Here is a 20435-nt window from a genome sequence, read left to right as displayed (position 1 = left end):
GTCCGGCAACCAAGGATAAAAAAATTTAATTTCTAAACCACAGAGAGGGATTTACAAATTCACATTACTAATTTATAAAGAGTAACTATAAAGGTACATCAGTGCAAGTAGTTTTCGTTATCATATATGACTTGGTAACCCACCAGACTAGCAGGGATGTCCTGGCTCTTGCCTGCCCCACGACCGTGTATCTTGACTAGTTCTCTGAGCGCTGTCGCTGCGCCATGTCTCGTCTCCCACCTTGTACTGAACAACTCGGCACACAGAGAATCACAGAGGCCTTCTAGAGGCCAGTCTACAGCCTAAATGTACAATCAGAGATACATAACCATTAAAACTTATATTTAGCCTACTATTAAAAAGAATTTATTACATTTTAAACCTAAAAGTTGATGATGGTTAACTTTGACTGCTTTGTTGAGAATTTTCATTAGAAACTCTGCCTTCCTGTGTAGTAGAGTGGTATAGGAAGGAGTTTGAAAGTTTTCAGCTCGATCTTGATATACCATGTACCCCTTTGTTAATTAATTTTCCCTTCTTAATCACAGGTTAGACAGTTAATAGTAGTTTAACTATTCACTTGCTAATATTTTTCAAGGCAAAAGATTTTTAAAGTCTCAAAACTAATAAACTCTTTCAAAATGTATGTAAAACATAAATTAATTTACATTAGCTAACAATATAAATCAATGACATTCTTAAGGCATTTTCACAAAGTAGAGTAGGATGGTGGGTTAAAAAGTGAATTGGTGTTCTTTTACTTTGACAGAGTAAACCAATGTTCAAGTTGAATAAAAAAGGCCAAACTTGACAACATTCTCCAAGACAACACATTCTTTGCACATGAGATAACCTAATATCAGGCAGGTCGAGCTGCTGTCTTTGAGCAACCAATCTACTTTCCTGTGCATTCGCATTTCTCCACCATTTGTTTGGTAGGACTGACCATGAGTAGGGGCATAAATCTACATGACCGTAATCCTACTTACAAACTGCTTATAGTATAGAAATCCTGAAACTGTACACCATATTTGGTCAGTTTGGCATTTCCTTATTTCTTTCATGCAAATTGTTTAAACCAGGAATTAACCAAGTATTTATTTATTCAGACCGGGTTTTATGGAACTCATTGAAAATTCTTTCAAATATAACAGGGTTACTGTACTTAAATCTGAAAAGTTAAAATTAGGATGAAACTGTGAATTAAAAAACCATTGAACAATGAAGATACAATAAGGTTTTTGTTAGTGGTTCACTTCATTCTGTTAAATGGCGGATTTCACCTGTTACCAATTTACTACCCATTTCATTTCTTCAACCTACATCCGTTCCCCAAGCTCCTGTGTTGTCCGGCACAGGTTCACTCCCAATACTTTCATCCCCTCCCTCCTCCAGCTTCACTTTCTTGGCCGCTGACCCTTCGTTCTCCTCTTCAGGCTGCTGTTGTGTTTTCTCCCGAGTAGAGGTCTGACGAGCTATTCTCTTCGCTCGGTTTCGTTCTCGACAACTCAACCCTTCTGACACCACTTTCGTGAGGCTCATCTTAATAAAAAGGGGAAACAAATTTATTTTGTTGATGGTAGAATTTCAAACAGATATTTTATTGAAAATATTTTTTTCTTTAGATGAAGAATTTTTGTGTCTACTTCAGGTAAACGTTTGACTACTAATTTAATATTTAAGTAATGAATACCAAAAATATTATTTCTACAAATTGAATGTTTTTAATTGCAGATGCACTATTCTTCAATAAAGTAATTAAAAACAAAAAACCATCTAATGAGTGTAGAAGGATTAGGATGAATTTAGCAACCATATCAACAACTAACACAACTTTTCAGCAACCATTAACAAAACCTAAACATGTGGCAATAAGTAAAGAAAGCTGAGTTCAATATTTTTGTTGTGTGTTTTTTGTGTTTTCACGCCAGTGGCATTTTTTATGTTTTGAAAGGGAACGGTCCAAACCCTTGTTAAAATTGCCTTGTTAAAGCATAATGAATTTGTAAGAAAGGTAACAGGATCTCAGCGTCTTATAGAGATATTAGAAAAATACAAAAGCATACCAGACACAGCTCATTGTGAGAGAAATTGTAAGTTAAAGTTGGTAATTTCCACCTAAGATGATTATTTGTGAGTCAAACTACGAATTTAAGACAGTTTTCGCCACTTCATCCCTACTCCAAGTGAGATATTACCTTCTGAGGTTGTGAGTTCTGTCTGACAGGCTTGGACGGTCTAAGGTCCTCGGGTGAGATGACAGAACAGTCCAGTTTCACTGGGAGTCCCATCTCTTGCATCAACTGAGAATGCATCTGCTCTGGTCCTAATAAACATTACAATATAGTATAAACGTTTAACATATCTGAGCGACTATTTTCTTTCAAGATATTTTTTATTGTTTTTATTTTGGTGTTTATCTATGTCATTTAAAGTTTTTTGTAACAGGACGGTCCTGTCACAATAACAAAGGGTGTCTGAGTCTGGTAAAGATCTCGCTTAAATTGAACCAGCAACGTCAGTTTTTAAGGCATTGGCAAGCTCTATAACGACTCGGCACCCAGACAATCTTGCAGTCAGAGTAACTTGTGAATTGTGATCATTATTTACTCATCATTAACTCCACAACTACATTGTTTTTTTTGTTTTTTTCTAAGTAAATATATATATATGTATTTTTTTTTAATATAGTTAATTTGTTATTGTAAAGATCTTGTCTATTTACAGGATGAAATAACTATACATCCAACAATAAATCTCTGAACATTTTAACTAGAAAATTTCAAATCATTTGTACTACTCAAAAAGAGAAGTTGATAGAACCAATCAAAACCTAACAACTAAAATTTGAATTCCGCCAAAAACCCTGATTTCTATGTCATAAATATGCTTTTTATCATAATTTTATATTTAAAAGAGATTTTAACATTGGTTTTCCATGAATTCCACCTTTAAAGTGCTAGAAGGAGCATGGCCTTTTTTTCTTATGATCAAATCAAATTATTTTGTTATTCAATATACATAAAATAACATGTAATGAATAGAGTCAAATAGGCTATGAATACATATAACTACCGGTACATATTACAAAGTGCTTAAAGTACATTAAGATTTACTTCTAAAATAATAAATAAATAATAACTTTTAAAAAGTGAAGAATTTCTAACTGAATATTTAAAAAAAATATATAACATTATTGCAATCACAATAACATGGGCAGTTAATATAATAAAAAACGTACATCCATTTTCCGGGCTCAATTAAAAATAAACAAACAAAATCATTATACACTATCCCAGTCTGGTGGAAGTCAATATTCACATCAATACTCACATTGCTACGAACTCACCAATCACATTATCTTCCTCGGTATCATACTCCTTGCCCTCCGATCCCATGAGGTAAGCGCTCTTGCTGACTACATTTTTCAGATCAAAAGACGAATACGTCAACCTCCCTGATTGAACCACAGCTTGCAATGGATCAGCATTTTCTGGAAATAAATAGTTTAGTCAACAAACATCGTTTAACACTAAACAAGAGTAGCTTAGGTTTACACATGAACCACCAGACAAATCGTCTCAAATTTAATACTAGGTATTTAGTAGCCTAAAGGTATCTTTAGGAGCAAACCTTGAAAGTTTTTTCCCTCTTACCACTGTTACTGTCTAATGTGCCCGCGGGGTCCCACTGAGGCACATTGTCCAGCACCGCTGTCACAGCTTGACCCGCCGCTATCCTGGTGTCCCATGCTGAGGAGCGCAACAGCCCCGTGATGCGGCCCAGCAGTGTGTGCAACTCATGTGGGTGAAGTCGTTGGACCTACATAAATCAACACTAATTACCACAAACGTAACAACATTTTGACTAAATTATTTTTCAAGGAAAATACTTTTATTGAGGAATTGTCTATCGGGATTGGGACATCTCATAAATAATTTATTAAAGATTTCAAAATATTCAGATTTCAATTAATTGTGACGGCTCATGTTTACTTTCTCCCACAACACATGGGGAAAATTTTGTTGACCGTATGTCAAAATTTTTTAGTTTGAGTTTTGGATGGTAATGTCCGTTTTGGGTCCCCCTGAACTCCAAAAATTGATTTTCGAAGTAATGTCTGTCCTTGTGTGTGTGTGTGTGTGTGTACAGAGCTACAAACTACACTTGTGGTCCTATTTTGATGAAATTTGATGTGTGGGACTAATCAATAGTATCTCTAGGCGTGATTAAATTTTTTTATTTTTATTTAATGGTGATTTTCCCATAAAATAACAAACCAGATCTTTACAAAAACAGCATGAGTTATTTTGATTAAAATTGGGTATATTATGGTCCTTGTAACTCTACACCAAATGGCACGACCCCCAATAGGCCTACTGCAAAAATTTTTGTTCAAAAGTTATTGCAACTTTTGTGATTTAACCCATAAAACGACATAGTGACTCCCACCGCTTACTAATGATAAGGGTTGTTGTTGTTGACAAACTAATGAGAAAAAGGATGTGTCAGATTGCTCATACTGCTTCTTAGCAAAATTGTAAAAATTAGGCCAAAACACTTCTATAACCTGTTCTGTAAGTAAACATGAAATGCGACAAACAATGAATCCAGCAAGGATTTGAGGTTGAACTTAATATCATATTTTCCTGCTACAGTATTGACAGTCTTTATCATTATCGCCTACAGTTTTTCCAACCTGATATCATGATTTAGTTACTCGCCTCTCCAAGTTGAGCTGCAGCTGCGCGGCGAGTCACTCCTGATGATCCAGTCTCTAGCAGAACAAACAGACGATCTAGCCTAGAACAGAGACGTTCAGAACTGTTAGAATCCAACAGTTCTCAATATACAACCTGTCTCCTCTCTTCACTCCCTCTCAACATTTTTCCCATAAAACACAAAAACTGTTGTATAGAAACAATTGGGAAAAATTTACTAACTCAAGCAGGTTAATAAACACAACATAGAGGTGAAAGAATAGCAATTACATTTTTTATCAATACTATTTTTTACAGGCCCCAGGACTTTGTTCTGTCGCCAATCAAATTCTGTAAGATATTATGAAAGTTTCCAGTCACCTAGTACAGTAGAGTCCCGCAAAGTCGGGGTAATGTGGACTGGAAGGGTACCGAGTTTGTGAAATGCCGGGTTATCGGAAACTAGGGTTAAAAATAAAAACAATAAAATTTTTAAGCCTTTTACTTGCCTTCTATATTTACATTTATAATACAAGTCAGTATTAAGTCATCAGATATAGTACAACAAATCCTTTTTACGAGTTTACGAATGATATGACTTGAGCTGGCTTGAGTCCATGTTGAACTCGGAATCAAAAAATCACTAATTTTCTGAGCTAGGTAATGGCCGAGTTATCCAGACTGCCGGGTTATCGAGTGCCGAGTTTGCGGGACTCTACTGTAGTCAGAATTTTAAAATTTCATTTTAAGGCCACAATCTAAAATTTAAAATTAAACCATTTTGCATGTGTTTGACTACTATACGTTATATAAACAATTTGAGGAAAATATTTTTTGCTGAACGATATTTTTGAGAATGCGGTTAAAGGATCAACAATCAATAATTTAGTTGCTTAAAAGCACTAAATGAGACGGAATACCACTTAAATACAGAGACTAGTGATTTGACTGAGTTGATTTAAATTTATTTGCGGATTGATATAAAAGTAAGAATATTAATAAAGTTTCTCATGTAAAAGTCAATCTTCAAAACACTACAGGACATGACAACTTATTTACCAAACATAATTAATAGTTTTAAAAAATTGTCCTTAAATAAGTAAAACATCAGTGTATTTTGTACCAAGAATAATAAATCAGTCATATATTTAACCAATGGACGTTATAGTAGTTTACGCAATGATCACGAAAAGATAGTGTTAACGACACAAGTAGAAATTTAAGGTACGAGCCTTGGCGACTGCCTTAAAAACTCCTACGAGTGAGACTATTTATTTACGCGAGTTGCGTACTCTACTTTACCTACGACGGTTTAATTACTAACAATCACTACACATAACTTCTAAGAGAGGTTATGTTTTCGTTTCTAGCCCCTCATTGCCACTGAAAGTGGTGCAATGAACCATTGTACCAAACACTATTGCACGACTTATTAGCAATTAAATTGGCCTAAACAGCTGATTAGTTGAAGTTTTAAGCATTACAATTTCACTTCTCTTCTCTCAGTCCTTGAACCTCATTGGTTACCCGTGTTGTTGTGTAAAAAAAAAATGCTGTTAAGTAAGTAAACAATGCTGTTAAGTGAATCTTTTTAAGTCTAAGAACTGAACTAAAACGGCTAGTTAAAAAAACGGTCGTGGGTAAAAAAAAAGAAAGTAAATTAAGTTGATAGGAGTAATTACAAACATAGGTAATTCTGTAAAACAAGTTTTGCAATAATCATTTTCATAACACATGTATCATGCTACATATCAAACAGCCTAATTATTGAGGCCTTGATCTAATTTTAAACCTAAAATTATTGGATACTGAATTAAACATCCCATCTATATGAACCATACATTGCCAATTTGTTATTAAAAAGAAAATAGCCGTGTGAGCCAGTCACAGAATGCTCTAGTGCCCATGGGCGTCCATCTGACTTTACTATGGAGGGGGGGGGGGGGGTACGGAATGAACCCCAGTAAAAAGGGTGGTCTTAGAAGTAGGCTACTTGAGAAAAAGAATTAAAATTTAGATTTAAAATGTTTGCTTTTGCACTTGTTTGAACCTAAATTTGCTTTGATTTTTCAATATTTGAACTAGAGGACCCATGGTGCTCCTCAGCGTTAAAATAAATATCATTTCCGAGGAATAATCAAATTTATGATTTTGGTTGAGTATCTTGAACTTAACTGATTCAAACTATCAATAGCTCAAACTAAAGCCTATAATTTACTGATTATTTTAAGTCTAAAACATATTAAAAACAAAAAATTGATTTATTATCCTACAAAAACCTTATTAAAATAATGTTTATGTTGGTTGTTCACCTTGCGTTTGTTTGAAACCCGTCCGATTAGAATAACTTATAGCTTAAATGAAAGAAGGTATTTCACTGAAGGTTCTTAGACCAAAATATATAGGATTATATCAAATTACAACTGGTCAAAAACATATTAAATTGAAGTAAGAATTTGATCAAATTTCAATCAAATTTATGTTTTTTGGTCAAGTAATACAGTACTATCGGCAGTAAATAAACAGTAACTATCGTCATCGGCAGTAAATAAATATATGCCGATGCTTGATGTGAAATTTGTGCATGCATACCTTGAATTTGAGACCTCAATCTTGAAAATCCCCGGTTGGGTAGAAGAGCCAAACGAACTCGGAAAATAAAAACCAAATTTTTTATATATATAAAATACTTACTACTTTAGCCACTAGCTAATGAGAATCGTTTAGCTGTTATATTTTACTCCACAATATGAAAGAAATCGGTTGTTTTTGTCAGAACTCCTAGACAAACTCTTGCAAAGAAAGACTCTTGCCCATATAGATGGGCACCCATGCTAAGTGTCTAAACTTCTATTTTCTAACTTATTTTTTGTTGCTGACATAGTCAATGGGTTCAGTTGCTACAGCTCACAATAAGTCATTCCATTAGTTTGACTTAAAAAAGTGTGTATATACAACAAAAATCAGTGACTTACATCAGCACCATCTGTCAGAACAACCACATAAACTATGATAACTTTAATTTAAAAACTGGTAACAGCTATTAACATGGATGGAACGTCTAGAAAATAAATATCATATCGTATCAATAGTCAAAGCTAAAACAAGGATGATCACCTTGCTTCAAATGCAATTAAGAAAAAAACTGGAAATCGAATAATGAGGAAGATTTATTTTCAAAGTTAAAGTTTTAAAATAATAATATGCCTCCACATTATAAAAAAATCACTAAGTTCAGAAAAATGTTAGCCTATCCTATTGGGAAGTTTTGTAAATTGTTAAACAATTATAAAAATAAGAAAAACAAACGTGTACATCTCCAAAATTACATCCAGGCGTAATTTATATTTTTAAAAGTTATGCAGAGACAAGTAAGAACACATTTTGAAGGAAACCTTCTTAAGTTCAGCCAAATAACATAGCATTAACAGTTGAAAATTCATGTTAATAATCTACAACCCTTTCCCAGCCTCTAATGATTCAATGATTGTGTAGGCTATTGAACTAGGAGTAGAAAGTTCTGCTGATAACAGCAGGAATAACCCCAAGTCTGCATCTTGCTTGAATCGCTTTTTGTGTACCTGCTCTAAGGTATATTTTAGAAAACTTACCTTGAAGTCATTCTGATTCTTTTGTTTTACTTTATAATATCCCTTCCATTGAACACAATATTGATGATTCTTTTTATTTTTCCATTCTATTGAACATTCACTGAAACAAAATAACAAGAGATTATCAGTTGCTGCAATGTTATTAGGCCTATTACAAACATATTGTAAAGTTGGGTATTAAGGTACCTATGTCATTTCATTACAAAAATTGTAAACCAGAAGAGAATAGTGAGAAGGAAATGGTTAGAAGAAAATAAAAATAGTGTTAAGCCCTTTCAAATACCAAATAACCCACAAACAAATTAAAAAAAAAAAAAAAAATTGTAAAAATTGTATTGTAAAATATTTGTTAAATCTGTGTTAAAACTCGATCAATAAATAACACTCAAAAACTATTGTAGCCTGTAGGAAAAAATTCTATAACTTTAGGGAAAATGTGTTTTACAAGCCACAAACTTAAACTTTTTGTTTAAACAACAGAACATAATGTGTAAAATAACGTCCCATCTATATACTTAATGCAATAAGAGGATTCCCTGTAACATCCTTTTTCAGCTATTAGTCCAGGCGCTAAACGGGTTGAGTATGCACTGAAAGTCTGACAAAATTTGACTTTTGATTATTGTTGGGGACATCTAGTAGATGAAAAAAATCGATGATGTCGCATTTCTAGGGTGGTCACAACTCGGGGGGGAGGGGGGAAGTTGCGCGGGTCATCGGTTTACGTTTCCGCGTCTAACTCACAAACGGTTAATGATAGAAAGGTGAATTAAGCGTCTATCTACGCCTAAATATATTGTCCTTCAAAAAGGTTATTACAACCTTTCTTCTATCTCTTATACTTTAGGCGCTAATCAACATTTATTGCAAAAAATAAAATTTAAAAATACTTTAAAATGAAATATTGGAAATATTGCGCTTATTTAGGGCATGTTACAAACTATTTATGGTTAGAAAAACTAACAAGTAGTACAACAGCACCAAGTTTAAAGAAATATGTGCAAAAACAACAGAGCTACGTTGATTTCAGTAAGAGTAAACGTGGAAAATTCGTAGTAGTATCGAGGCGCGCATGGATGGTACGTAGCCCACAGTCAATATAGGTTTGATGTTGTAAGTAACTATGGGAAAGCTGAATTTTTCTATGCTGTTAGACCATGTTGAGATGATCATTTTCCAAAAAGTCCCCACTCCTACCCTCTTGTGCTTTCCTCTACCCCCCCCCCCCCCCCCCCGCCATTTTTAGATAAATTTACAGCCTCTTAGCAATTAAGCTATAACTTTAAAACGGGTAAGGATAGTAACGCAATCTTTAATTAATCATTTTGCGTTACGATATTCTACAAAAAGTGTATTTACCACGGTATCCTAAATATTCATAGTTAAAAAATATCATAAACATAAAAAAGTAATTTTTATGGATTAATTTATGAAACTTTTCTTTGTAGATTTTTTATACGAGGTCGCACAACAAAATGTTTGATACAAAATTAGGGGTGCATAGTTTACATTTTAAAATGATACATAGTTATTAACAGTTTGTTTGCATATAGTGGTTATAGATAGTACAGTAAATTGATTTTACAGGACTCTGGCTTTTTTGTGCACCGCAACGATGAAAAAAATTACGTATATTATGGTTTTTGTATTTGAATTTGCCACTTTATATAGATTATGTTAACATTATGTAGCTCATTCAGTACATATACAGACTATAGTGGATACATATGAATGAATATCGTGCATTTGCTGCTGTACGCCAGAGCCTCATTTTATTATACAGGGTGTCTCACCTAAAGTGAACCAATAGATAACTTTTTTATTATGAGATATAGAGTTAACTTCTTATGGGACACTACCCTTTATTTTAAGATGTGTTTTTAGTGGTTTCGAATTTTAAAAATATGTTCGCCATTTTCCAATATGGCTGACAACTTTGTTAGTCCTATAGAATACCCTGTATTTTATGATTGTTTTAGAATGTAAACACTCAATTTTTAAACCTTTTTATTCTTGACATTTTTCTCTAAAGCTACTTGTTTAGGAGTTACATCGAAGAAGAAATGGTTTGTGAGTACATCCTGCATCCTGTAGCTCATAAACGAGTAAGTTTAAGAGCGAAAATACAAAGAATAAACAAGTTTTCAAATCACATCTACATAAAAAAACCATAAAATAAATTGTCCCAATATCAAAGTAAGCTACCATTTTTGAAAATAGTGACCATTTTCAAAAACAACAAAATCAGTATTTTTTAACGTATTATATATAATTTTTTTAACGAGGACTTATATGTGACTTATTTATTCTTTGCACTTTCTCTCTCAACTTACTCGTTTATGAGCTACAGGATGCCGAATGTACACCACAAGCCTTTCTTTTAGATATAACAGGCTGTAACTCCTAAATGGGGTAGGTTTAGAGAAAAAATGTCACGAAGAAAAAAATAGCTTTTAAATTCTAAAAGAATACTAAAATACAGCGTATTCCATAAGAAATAACAAAGTTGGTGGCCATATAGGAAAATGGTGGATATATTTTTTTTATTCGTAATCATCCCTAAAAACATTTTTTACAAATAAAGGGGGTCGTCTAATAAAAAGTTAACTCTATATGGAAAATAAAATTTATGTATGTTCACTATGTAATCTCAACCGGGATGAAACGTGTACCCTTTTATAGCAGAATGTCCAATTTTAAAAAAAGATACGTCAATTTTGGTCCAACAAGTTATATTTAAATGAATATGAGTTTTTTTTTTTAATTTTTAAATGGCAAAGATTGGCGGGCACTTGGAAATTATCTTAAAGAGGCGTGGAGTAAAGGGTGGGAATTGATAATGGAGTATAATTATTAAATTTAAGAATTAAGATATCAATACAAAAATGGGAAAAATCTATGTAATTTAAAAAAATTATAAAATATTGTTTGTTAAGTATCTATCAAAGTAATTATAAAAGTAACAGGTTTGTTTTATGAATTATTAACTGTTTGTAGGAAAAATTCAGATTCTCAGTAGGCTACATTTAAATTGTATTATTCATTCAATTGTTATCTGATCTGTATTAGTATGTAGTGCTATTTGTGTATATTCTGTAGTTGAAATCAGTTTATTTTTTGAATAATTGTATGTGATTCATGGAATTTTTTTCAACTGTTTTAAAATATTTTAAAATCAGTGTGTCTAACACAAAACAGACGGTCTTCGACCATTGTTCTTTGCATTTAAATAAAAAAAACACTGTATTGATATTTTATTACAATGAACAAATTTTCTTCTTCTTCTTCTTCAGAAATCCATAATAATTCTTTTTAAATATTTATTTATCTCATAATTCTTTTTGTAGATTATCGTAACGCAAAATGATTAATTAAAGATTGCATTATTATCCTTACCCGTTTTAAAGTTATAGCTTAATTGCTAAGAGGCTGTAAATTTATCTAAAAAGGGGTGTTAAAAGGAAAGCACAAGGGGGGAGGAGTGTTGACTTTTGGGAAAATTATCATCTCAACATGGTCTAACAGCATAGAAAAATTCAGCTTTCCCATAGTTACTTACAAGACATTGTTGTTGATCCTGAACTTCCTATTAACACTTCAGTTGTGGATCTAAACCAATCAGCTTTTTTAGGTTTTCCCGAACAGGAGAACCAAATAGGCTAGTTAACAATAAAACTAGGCCTATCTCTTTGTGTGTTATGCAGCAGAATATACAGTGCCTAAGTAATAAACTAAATGAAATAGAAGTAATTGTAGAGAACTCTGATTTCAATGTGTTATGCCTATGTGAACATTGGCTATTATCTAGTCAACTTGATTTGGTAAAAATTTGCGGTTTTACCCTAATGGCGGCCTTTTGCCGAACTACACATAGGCATGGAGGTACGTGTATCTACATATCCAATTCTTTATCTCCTTTTTTCTCCACTCTTGATGTAAACGGTTTCTGTGATGAGCTTAACTTTGAAGTTTCAGCAGCAATATCAACTGACCTAAAAATAGTTATAATGTCCGTATATCGTTCACCTGATGGTATTCTATCACAGTTCCTAGATAAACTTGAGGAATTGCTTCAAACCTTTCTTTCAACTAAGCCGGACTACAAGTATATCTTAGCAGGAGACCTAAATATTGATGTCGGTTCAAAAAAAGCAGACGACTGGGCTCTACAAAACACTCTGCGTGCTTTTAACTTATTCTGTTCCAACTTTGAGCCAACAAGGGGTGTGAGGTGCCTCGACAACATTGCAGTTAACTTTCAGAGGAGCGACTTCGCTGTCTGCGTTGGAAACTTTGCCTTGTCAGACCATTTAGCAGTTTGCCTTAAGGTGGCAATTCTACAACTTGTAAAACCTACGACGGAATACCAAGTAAAGAGGAATTATAGTCCTGTTAACCAAGCAAAATTTATCTCTACTGTTGGTAATATTGACTGGCCAGGCCTGGTATCAGATGGCAGGCATATCAGCAACAATCTTTTCACCATCCTGTTTGATCAGCTCCAATCAACTATCAATGATTGTTTCCCTCTCAAAAAAAACCTTACCAAATTATCAGAGTAAAAAACCTAGACGAAAAAATCGTTGGTTTACAGCAGAGCTTCAAGTCCAGCGTGACTTAGTCCTAACAGCTTTTGATGCCTATAAAACATCTAACTCACAGATTGATAGGGAAACCTATGTGACCCTAAAAAGGACTTATAAAAAATCTCTTGCAACAGCCAAGCTCAACGCCAATGTAATAGAAATCGAATCTGCAACCAACAAATGCAAAGCTGCCTGGTCCATCATCCGTGGTAATATGGAGAAGCCAAACACCAACCCCCTACGATACATATCTCCACAAGACTTCAGTGATTTCTTCGCGTCATCTGTGGAACAGACAGCGGCACTGGTGACACCTTCGATTGCTGCTTCCACTACACTACTTGAGAATACACCAGCTTCTCCATCATCCTTCAAGTTCAGTGCAGTGTCTTGTGAGGAAGTATATAGTGTTGTGCATAATATGAAATCGTCTTTCAGCACAGATGCATATGGTATGTCCTCTAACCTTCTAAAGCTTATTATAGTGTATATATTGTTGCCACTCACTGCAAGTATTAACTGCTGCTTGCTCTCTGGCTTTTTCCCCAAAAAACTGAAGTTTTCAAAAGTTGTTCCAATTTATAAAAAGGGTCCGAGGAAGAATCCTAGTAGTTACCGGCCCATTTCGTTAGTTCCTGTGATTGGCAAAGTGTTCGAAACCATAATAAAATCACAATTAATGCAATTTTTTGAATACCATGGCCTAATATCTGATTGGCAATTTGGGTTTCGAACGGGTAGATGTGCCACGGATGCGGTAAGGCGCTTGGTGCAGCATGTGCTAAATTCTTATGAAAACGCCTCTCTTACCCAGGCAACTCTAGTTGACCTGAGTAAAGCGTTTGATTGTGTTCCCCATGGTTTACTTTTGAATAAACTTGAGTACTACGGTATCCGTGGCACAGAACTCAATCTTTTTAAGTCTTACTTATCAGACCGCAGGCAGCAGGTTGATGTTGCGGGTATATTGTCAGATGAGAGTGAGGTTTTTTGCGGAGTGCCCCAGGGCTCGGTGTTAGGCCCTGTTCTTTTCCTTATAATGATTAATGATTTGGATAAATGTATGTCCTGTACTTCTGTGATTTATGCGGATGACTCCACTTTCTTAAATAGTCAAGGTACCTTTGGTGAACTCATGGTGCTGTCCAAACTTTCCCTCAATGAAGCTAGGAACTGGTTCAGTGTCAATGGGTTTTTTATGAATCCTGAAAAGACTCAAACTATTGTTTTTAGGTTAGGTCGCACACCTGAGGAAGAAAAGAATTTTTCATCAAGTGTAAATTTATTAGGCATAGATTTGGATAGTGATTTAAGCTGGTCAACCCATTTATATAACTTAAGTAAGAAATTGTCAAGAGTTTTATTTTTAATTAGACGTTTAAGAGATTTTGTTCCTCCTTTGTATGTTAGATCTGCGTATTTTGCTTTTTTTCAAAGTCTGTTAAAGTATGGTCTGTTACTGTGGGGTAACTCCACCCACATTCTAATAATTTTAAAGCTTCAAAAAAAGGCTGTAAGACTGTTGACCAATTCAGGGTTGAGGGACCATTGTAAACCTCTTTTTAAAGCAACAGGTATCCTGACAACTGTAAATTTGTATATATTAGAGTGTGTTATTTTTGTAAAACAAAATTCACATTTCTTTAGCTCAAGAAATAATTTTCACTCATATTACACAAGGGGAAGATCTGCTTTGGATAGGCCCTACACCAGACTAACAACAGTACAGCAAAGTTTTGCTAGTATATCAGTGAAGATAGTGAATTGTTTTGCAAGTGAAATGCTTGACATTCCTTGTACTCGGCTGAAACAAAGGTTGATGGTTTGGCTTGCTGACCACCCTTTTTACAGTTTAGATGAATTTTTTGCAGAATACAATTGTAATGGTAAAATTGTTATCTAGTTCTTACTTAGTCCCTAGTCAACTGTTACCTAGTCTTTCAAACACTTGTTTAAGTACCTCACTTTTGTTTCATATATATAGTTCTGTGTTTTTCAAATGATTTTAGCTTTTATTTTCTTGTTGTCTTTGTTATATTTAAGTTTAGTGAAGATTCCATGTTATAGACCATGTTATACTATCTAGAATCTATGACCCTTTTTTTTTTGTTAACGAGGTCTATTGTAACATATGTTGTTTAATGACCAATAAAGATTTATGATTTATGATTTACAACATCAAACCTATATTGACTGTGGGCTACGTACTGTACCATCCATGCGCGCCTCGATACTACTGTACTACGAATTTTCCACGTTTACTCTTACTGAAATCAACGTAGCTCTGTTGTTTTTGCACATATTTCTTTAAACTTGGTGCTGTTGTACTACTTGTTAGTTTTTCTAACCATAAATAGTTTGTAACATGCCCTAAACAAGCGCAATATTTCCGATATTTCATTTTAAAGTATTTTTAAATTTTATGTTTTGCAATAAATGTTGATTAGCGCCTAAAGTATAAGAGATAGAAGAAAGGTTGTAATAATCTTTTTGAAGGACAATATATTTAGGCGTAGATAGACGCTTAATTCACCTTTCTATCGTTAACCGTTTGTGAGTTAGACGCGAAAACGTAAACCGATGACCCGCGCAACTTCCCCCCCTCCCCCCCGAGTTGTGACCACCCTAGAAATGCGACATCATCGATTTTTTTCATCTACTAGATGTCCCCAACAATAATCAAAAGTCAAATTTTGTCAGACTTTCAGTGCATACTCAACCCGTTTAGCGCCTGGACTATATGCTACTTAACCGATTTTCAAAATTAAAGTCATTTTAAAGTGCTGTTCTAGGGCACCTGCGAATGTTGATTAAAAGGGTTATTTTCTCACTGTCTGGTCATCAATTTCAATTATAATGGTTTTAAACAACAGATATTCATATGGAGGCCTACAAAGTTGGTTGTGAATTGGATTTACTTGGAATCCAATTGGAATTTGTGAATTGGTTGTTCTTTTGGATAATTTGTTATGTTGAGTCAATTATCAGTGGTAGGCCTATAAAGAGTTTGAATTTTTTACCGGACTTCTACTAAATTTAGTAAAAACATTCTCATGAATCCCCTTCTGATTAGGATAATTGTATTGGGTTTATTTCTCAATGTAGCCTAGGATTTTTGGATCTAATGTATTTTGCACTTTTAGCCAAATCTGACCTAACATAATTAGCTAAGTGTAGATTAGACAGTAAAATTTTGTACTACAACTTTAAAATATATTTACCTTATTGTTTACAACTACTGTATCTAATAAAAACTTTAAAGTGCAGTTTTTAACAAAAGCTAAATTAAAATAGGCTATTACATGGTACCATGGGCATTTTTTCATAGGTCTAATACTCTATATAATCATGACACAGGTAAATAGCCTTTATCGATTTTAATTCACTACGGAATCAGAGTAGGCTCAAATCGACAAAAAATGTCATGTCAGGTAAAAAAACTTTTATGAAATCTTTATTTTATGTGCTAATGTATCACAACAAATAGACGGTAAAGAAAAGCCTATCTTTTATCTAACATAAAAATATCAAATGATAACTGCGCAATATGATAAAATAAGGAAAGTGTTATGTTTGACTCCATCACTCACATGTTGTTTATTGGAAAGTGATAATGATCAGCACAAAACAATAATGAAATGTGCGAGTCAAACAATGAATGGAATATTGAGAGGAAGCTGAGGAGGGTGAAACAAAAAAATTGCTGAGGACATAAAAAGTGCAATTTATTTAAATGCAATTTTTTTGAAGAGTGGATAGCTATAATATTCTCCAAGTCCAAGACCAAAAAAATTGCAAAAAAACATGGAATATGAGGACAATTTATTTGGAACTGCCAAATATGTCAGAGTCAAAAACTAACAATCTGTTGGCGTACACGTGTACAGGTGAATGCTAAGCAAACAATGCGCATCAAGGTCTAACAGTATTAAATATAAAGCATTCAAACCTTATAATATCTAAATGGATACAGATTTATTCATCTAATTTCAACCCCATCAATTACCAATAATACACAATGCCTCCATAAATCAAATTTGAGTTATAAAACAAGACAAGCATATAATAGCTTAATATGAATCAATCTAAACATCTAAACATTAAGTACAATACAAGTACATCAATAAGTAGGTTAAAATAAATTTCCTGAAAGCACAAAAAATATGTCAAATGACACATGTAAATAAGTACCCATAAATTAAATAAATTTGAAAAACACCTCCTTAATTCATTCTATTTTTTTTTAAATAGTTTGGTTACTCTAGAAATGCCCCACCCCTGAAGCAAATATTTCTAGATGAAATGAAAAAATGTTGTGAAGTTCAGTTAACTGAACGATTTGGATATTGTTAAAGTCGAAGTTGAAACATTACAATTATACAATAGAGAAAGTCAAAGTTTAAATTCTAACAGTTTTAAAATCATAATTCACTAGAGAAGGCTATAAGTTAACAGCGATTTTTACACAGCCAAAAACAACATTGAGGTATATATTAAGGTATATAACCTTACTTTAAATACTTTTTGGTCCAGAGATTAGCTGCTTCCCTGTAGCTTATTAAACATCTTAAGATTGACAATATTAAAGCTACTTTGAATTTTTTATAAGTTAAGATTGGCTTACTAGTAGAATATAATTTTCCTACAGACACCCGACAAAGTTGGCTTCCTTACACTGTTTCTAGTACAGAAAGCTGCTAATTGCTGCATTTACTTACTTTGTCACATGGTTTATACATTGTCGTACGGTTTATACTTTGCCGCACATAAGGATTCCAACCAAACAACTCAAAACAGGGTGGTTTTATTATGCACGTAATCCGTGTACGCTTGGAAATAGGTTGGCACACTTAAAGATAATTAGTGTGCCTGTTGCTCGAAATCGAGCAATTGTCCAGTAGTACCGGTATTATAGGCTACTGGTTATTAAAAAAAATAACAGTCATATTCTATGAGTGCTCAAAATAGAGCAATTAATTGTCAAGTACCGTACCGTTATTATACAGGCGTTATTTAAAACTGCAGTAATAACAGTTTAAAAGACTCAGAGCTTATGTAACTAATTGAAATACTCGCTCTATTAATAACAGGTTGAAATAATAAACACTTATTGTACAAATATTTTTATCATTTTTTAGAAGACGGCCTTATTTTTTAGTGTTTATGCAAATGTTTCCAGACTAATAGTTGTTACCAGTAAACATTTCTTGTATGTATTCATTTGATCTGACATTAGGTAGGTTTTCTTTACCACTATGACAAAATAATTTGTATATTCTTAATGATTTTTTTACTTGCAACATAAGTTGCATAGCAGAACTGGTAAAAATTATTCATCTCTCCAAGTGATTGTGTATCTGGATTCCTTACTGTTAGACCAGGCCTCTTTTCTACTCTTCTCATACGTATAAGATTTCCTCTTAACCTCCTCCTGTTTTCAATATTTCTTCTTTAAACTCAAGAAATTTTCTGTTCTTCCAACAAAACTGATTAACTGTTTGGATTGGTCTATAACCTCCTGAATATTACAAACATTAATATTTATTCCCAAGATGCTGGTGAGTTTTTTTTTTATATATACCGGTACAGCTGTTTTTTTGTTTCTTTTTATTTATTCAATGTAATTCTTATGGTGAAAACCCGACCTTTAAAATGGTCTCACACCCTTAAGGGTAGGAACTTTTAAATTCTAAAACCTTAATGCAAAACTACGAATTGGGCCGAATCTTTTGACGCCTTAAACGTTGAAATTGGTCCACAAGGGAGGAGTAGTGTTCACAAAAATCAGCCCTCACGTATTAATAAGGTAGTATAAGGGGTGTAGTAAAATGATAATAATATGATCAGCTAATTGACTATTATAACTACGATTTAACCTGTCATTTCGTGTTAATAGTTTATATTATATTTTTGTTCAACGCTTGGTTTGAACATAACCTGAAGTGTAGTATTTGAAAGATGAATTATAAGTGGGGTTATTAATATGTTTTTTTTTTTTTATAATGAACTCGGTGAAAGTGATTGTGAACATAATGGTAGACCAGAAATAGCAGAAACTGAAAACATGTTTCATTAAACCTGTTACCTAAAAAATCAAGAAAGAAGGATGAACGAACATACAAACTGTTTTCCTCTTGGCGCGTTTACGTAAGAAAGTTACAAAACTGTCAGAAAATGTTTTATTGGCATATTTTAAAGAACAATCTATACTTGTCTATAATGTGTTTGTACTGATTATTACTGTTTATACCCAGGGCTAGAGATACAAGGGCAAGGCCACACTAAAAAAACAGGCGTAATGCTCGTCAAGCATGACGTCACGATAGAAGACGGCAATGACGTAATGTTTAATATTTTTGTGACAAAGGGGGGTGTTTGTTTATTTATTTTCCAAGGAAAGATTAAAACAAGCAGCTGATCACAAACGGTAAACTACGTCATTGTCGTCTTCTATCGTGACGTCATGCTTCACGAGCATTTTGGCCTGTTTTTTTAGTGTGGCCTTGACAAGGGCTAGGCCACGCGAGCTCAGAAAGTGATGCCAGCTGGCTCCCCTCCACTCTGCCGCTGTGACGTCACAGCGGTACCTCGGGCTCCCGGCACCGTATAGCTTTGCATGTGTGAGCGGTGGTAATGCCTCACATTTAGTGTTGAATAAGCTCTATGTTAGACATTTTTTATTAGGTATTACTAAATTTTATAAAAGTAATTGATTTTCAAATAGGATTACGTATAACATCAAATTTTAATAAATAAATAAATTACTTTACTAGATATTTAAGGATTGGAGTGGACTGTAAAGCGATGGCTAAGAATACTGTATTTATTGATCCAATGCATTAAGTTACCGTGTAATATCTGTGTTCGTATTGCTCGAATGTATCTTAATGTATGGATTTTTAATTTATTTATTTATTATTTATTCATACCTTTTAGAGTTAATTGAGGTTATATCAAATACATTGAGGTTGTATAAAAATACATTATACTTAGTATTTTGTAACTTTTACAAGAAGGAAAAGAATTTCAATTTATCAATTACATTTTATTAGGTATACATATTTCAATCCATTAAAATAAAGTTGCCTGACTAACGGACCTCTATCTCTGTTAACCAATAACCAAGCAGTCGAGTTTTGGTGTGATTTTACTTTATCAGTTTACATCATGATTATAATTTGTAAAGTTGTAAATGTTTAGTTTCGATATTATTTATTGTGCCTCGACTGAAATGTGACATTACTTTTAGAAACTTGAGACACTATTTTTAGCCAGTTTTTGTGAACTTCATTAACTGTTTACCAACAACGAATATCGCGGGTGTGACTTTATCACTTTAATCATATTTATTAGTTGTAAATTTGTACATATTTAGTTTGTAAACTGTTTTATGTGGATATACTTACTTAATTTGAGGTCTGGGACATTCAGCCCGTTTTTGAAACATTTCGTCATAATGAACAAACGATTTGATCGCCAAATGAAAAAGAAAAAACTATTGTAGAAAATATTATAAAATATTTATTTATGTATATTTT

At 33.4% G+C, this 20435-nt stretch overlaps 1 protein-coding gene across 1 annotated transcript in view; it reads right to left on the bottom strand.

The window, feature by feature from the left end:
• LOC129001493 (TATA-binding protein-associated factor 172-like) overlaps positions 1-20435 on the bottom strand; it is a 111957-nt gene that overhangs the window by 87854 nt on the left and 3668 nt on the right. The window contains exons 2-8 of the mRNA XM_054428804.1: positions 8312-8411; positions 4725-4803; positions 3657-3822; positions 3350-3493; positions 2199-2326; positions 1324-1542; positions 144-302 (exon numbers count right to left, since the gene is read on the bottom strand). Of these exons, the coding sequence (XP_054284779.1) occupies positions 144-302; positions 1324-1542; positions 2199-2326; positions 3350-3493; positions 3657-3822; positions 4725-4803; positions 8312-8322 (906 nt within the window). The 5' untranslated portion in view covers positions 8323-8411. The remainder of the gene's footprint in view (positions 1-143; positions 303-1323; positions 1543-2198; positions 2327-3349; positions 3494-3656; positions 3823-4724; positions 4804-8311; positions 8412-20435) is intronic.

This window comes from Macrosteles quadrilineatus, unplaced genomic scaffold (assembly GCF_028750875.1).
Source record: "Macrosteles quadrilineatus isolate MER2022 unplaced genomic scaffold, UCM_ALF_1.0 Scaffold_8__2_contigs__length_117827958, whole genome shotgun sequence".
Lineage (NCBI taxonomy): Eukaryota > Metazoa > Arthropoda > Insecta > Hemiptera > Cicadellidae > Macrosteles > Macrosteles quadrilineatus.
The sequence above is the reverse complement of the archived record's forward strand: the minus strand, read 5'-3'. Positions and strand labels throughout refer to the sequence as shown.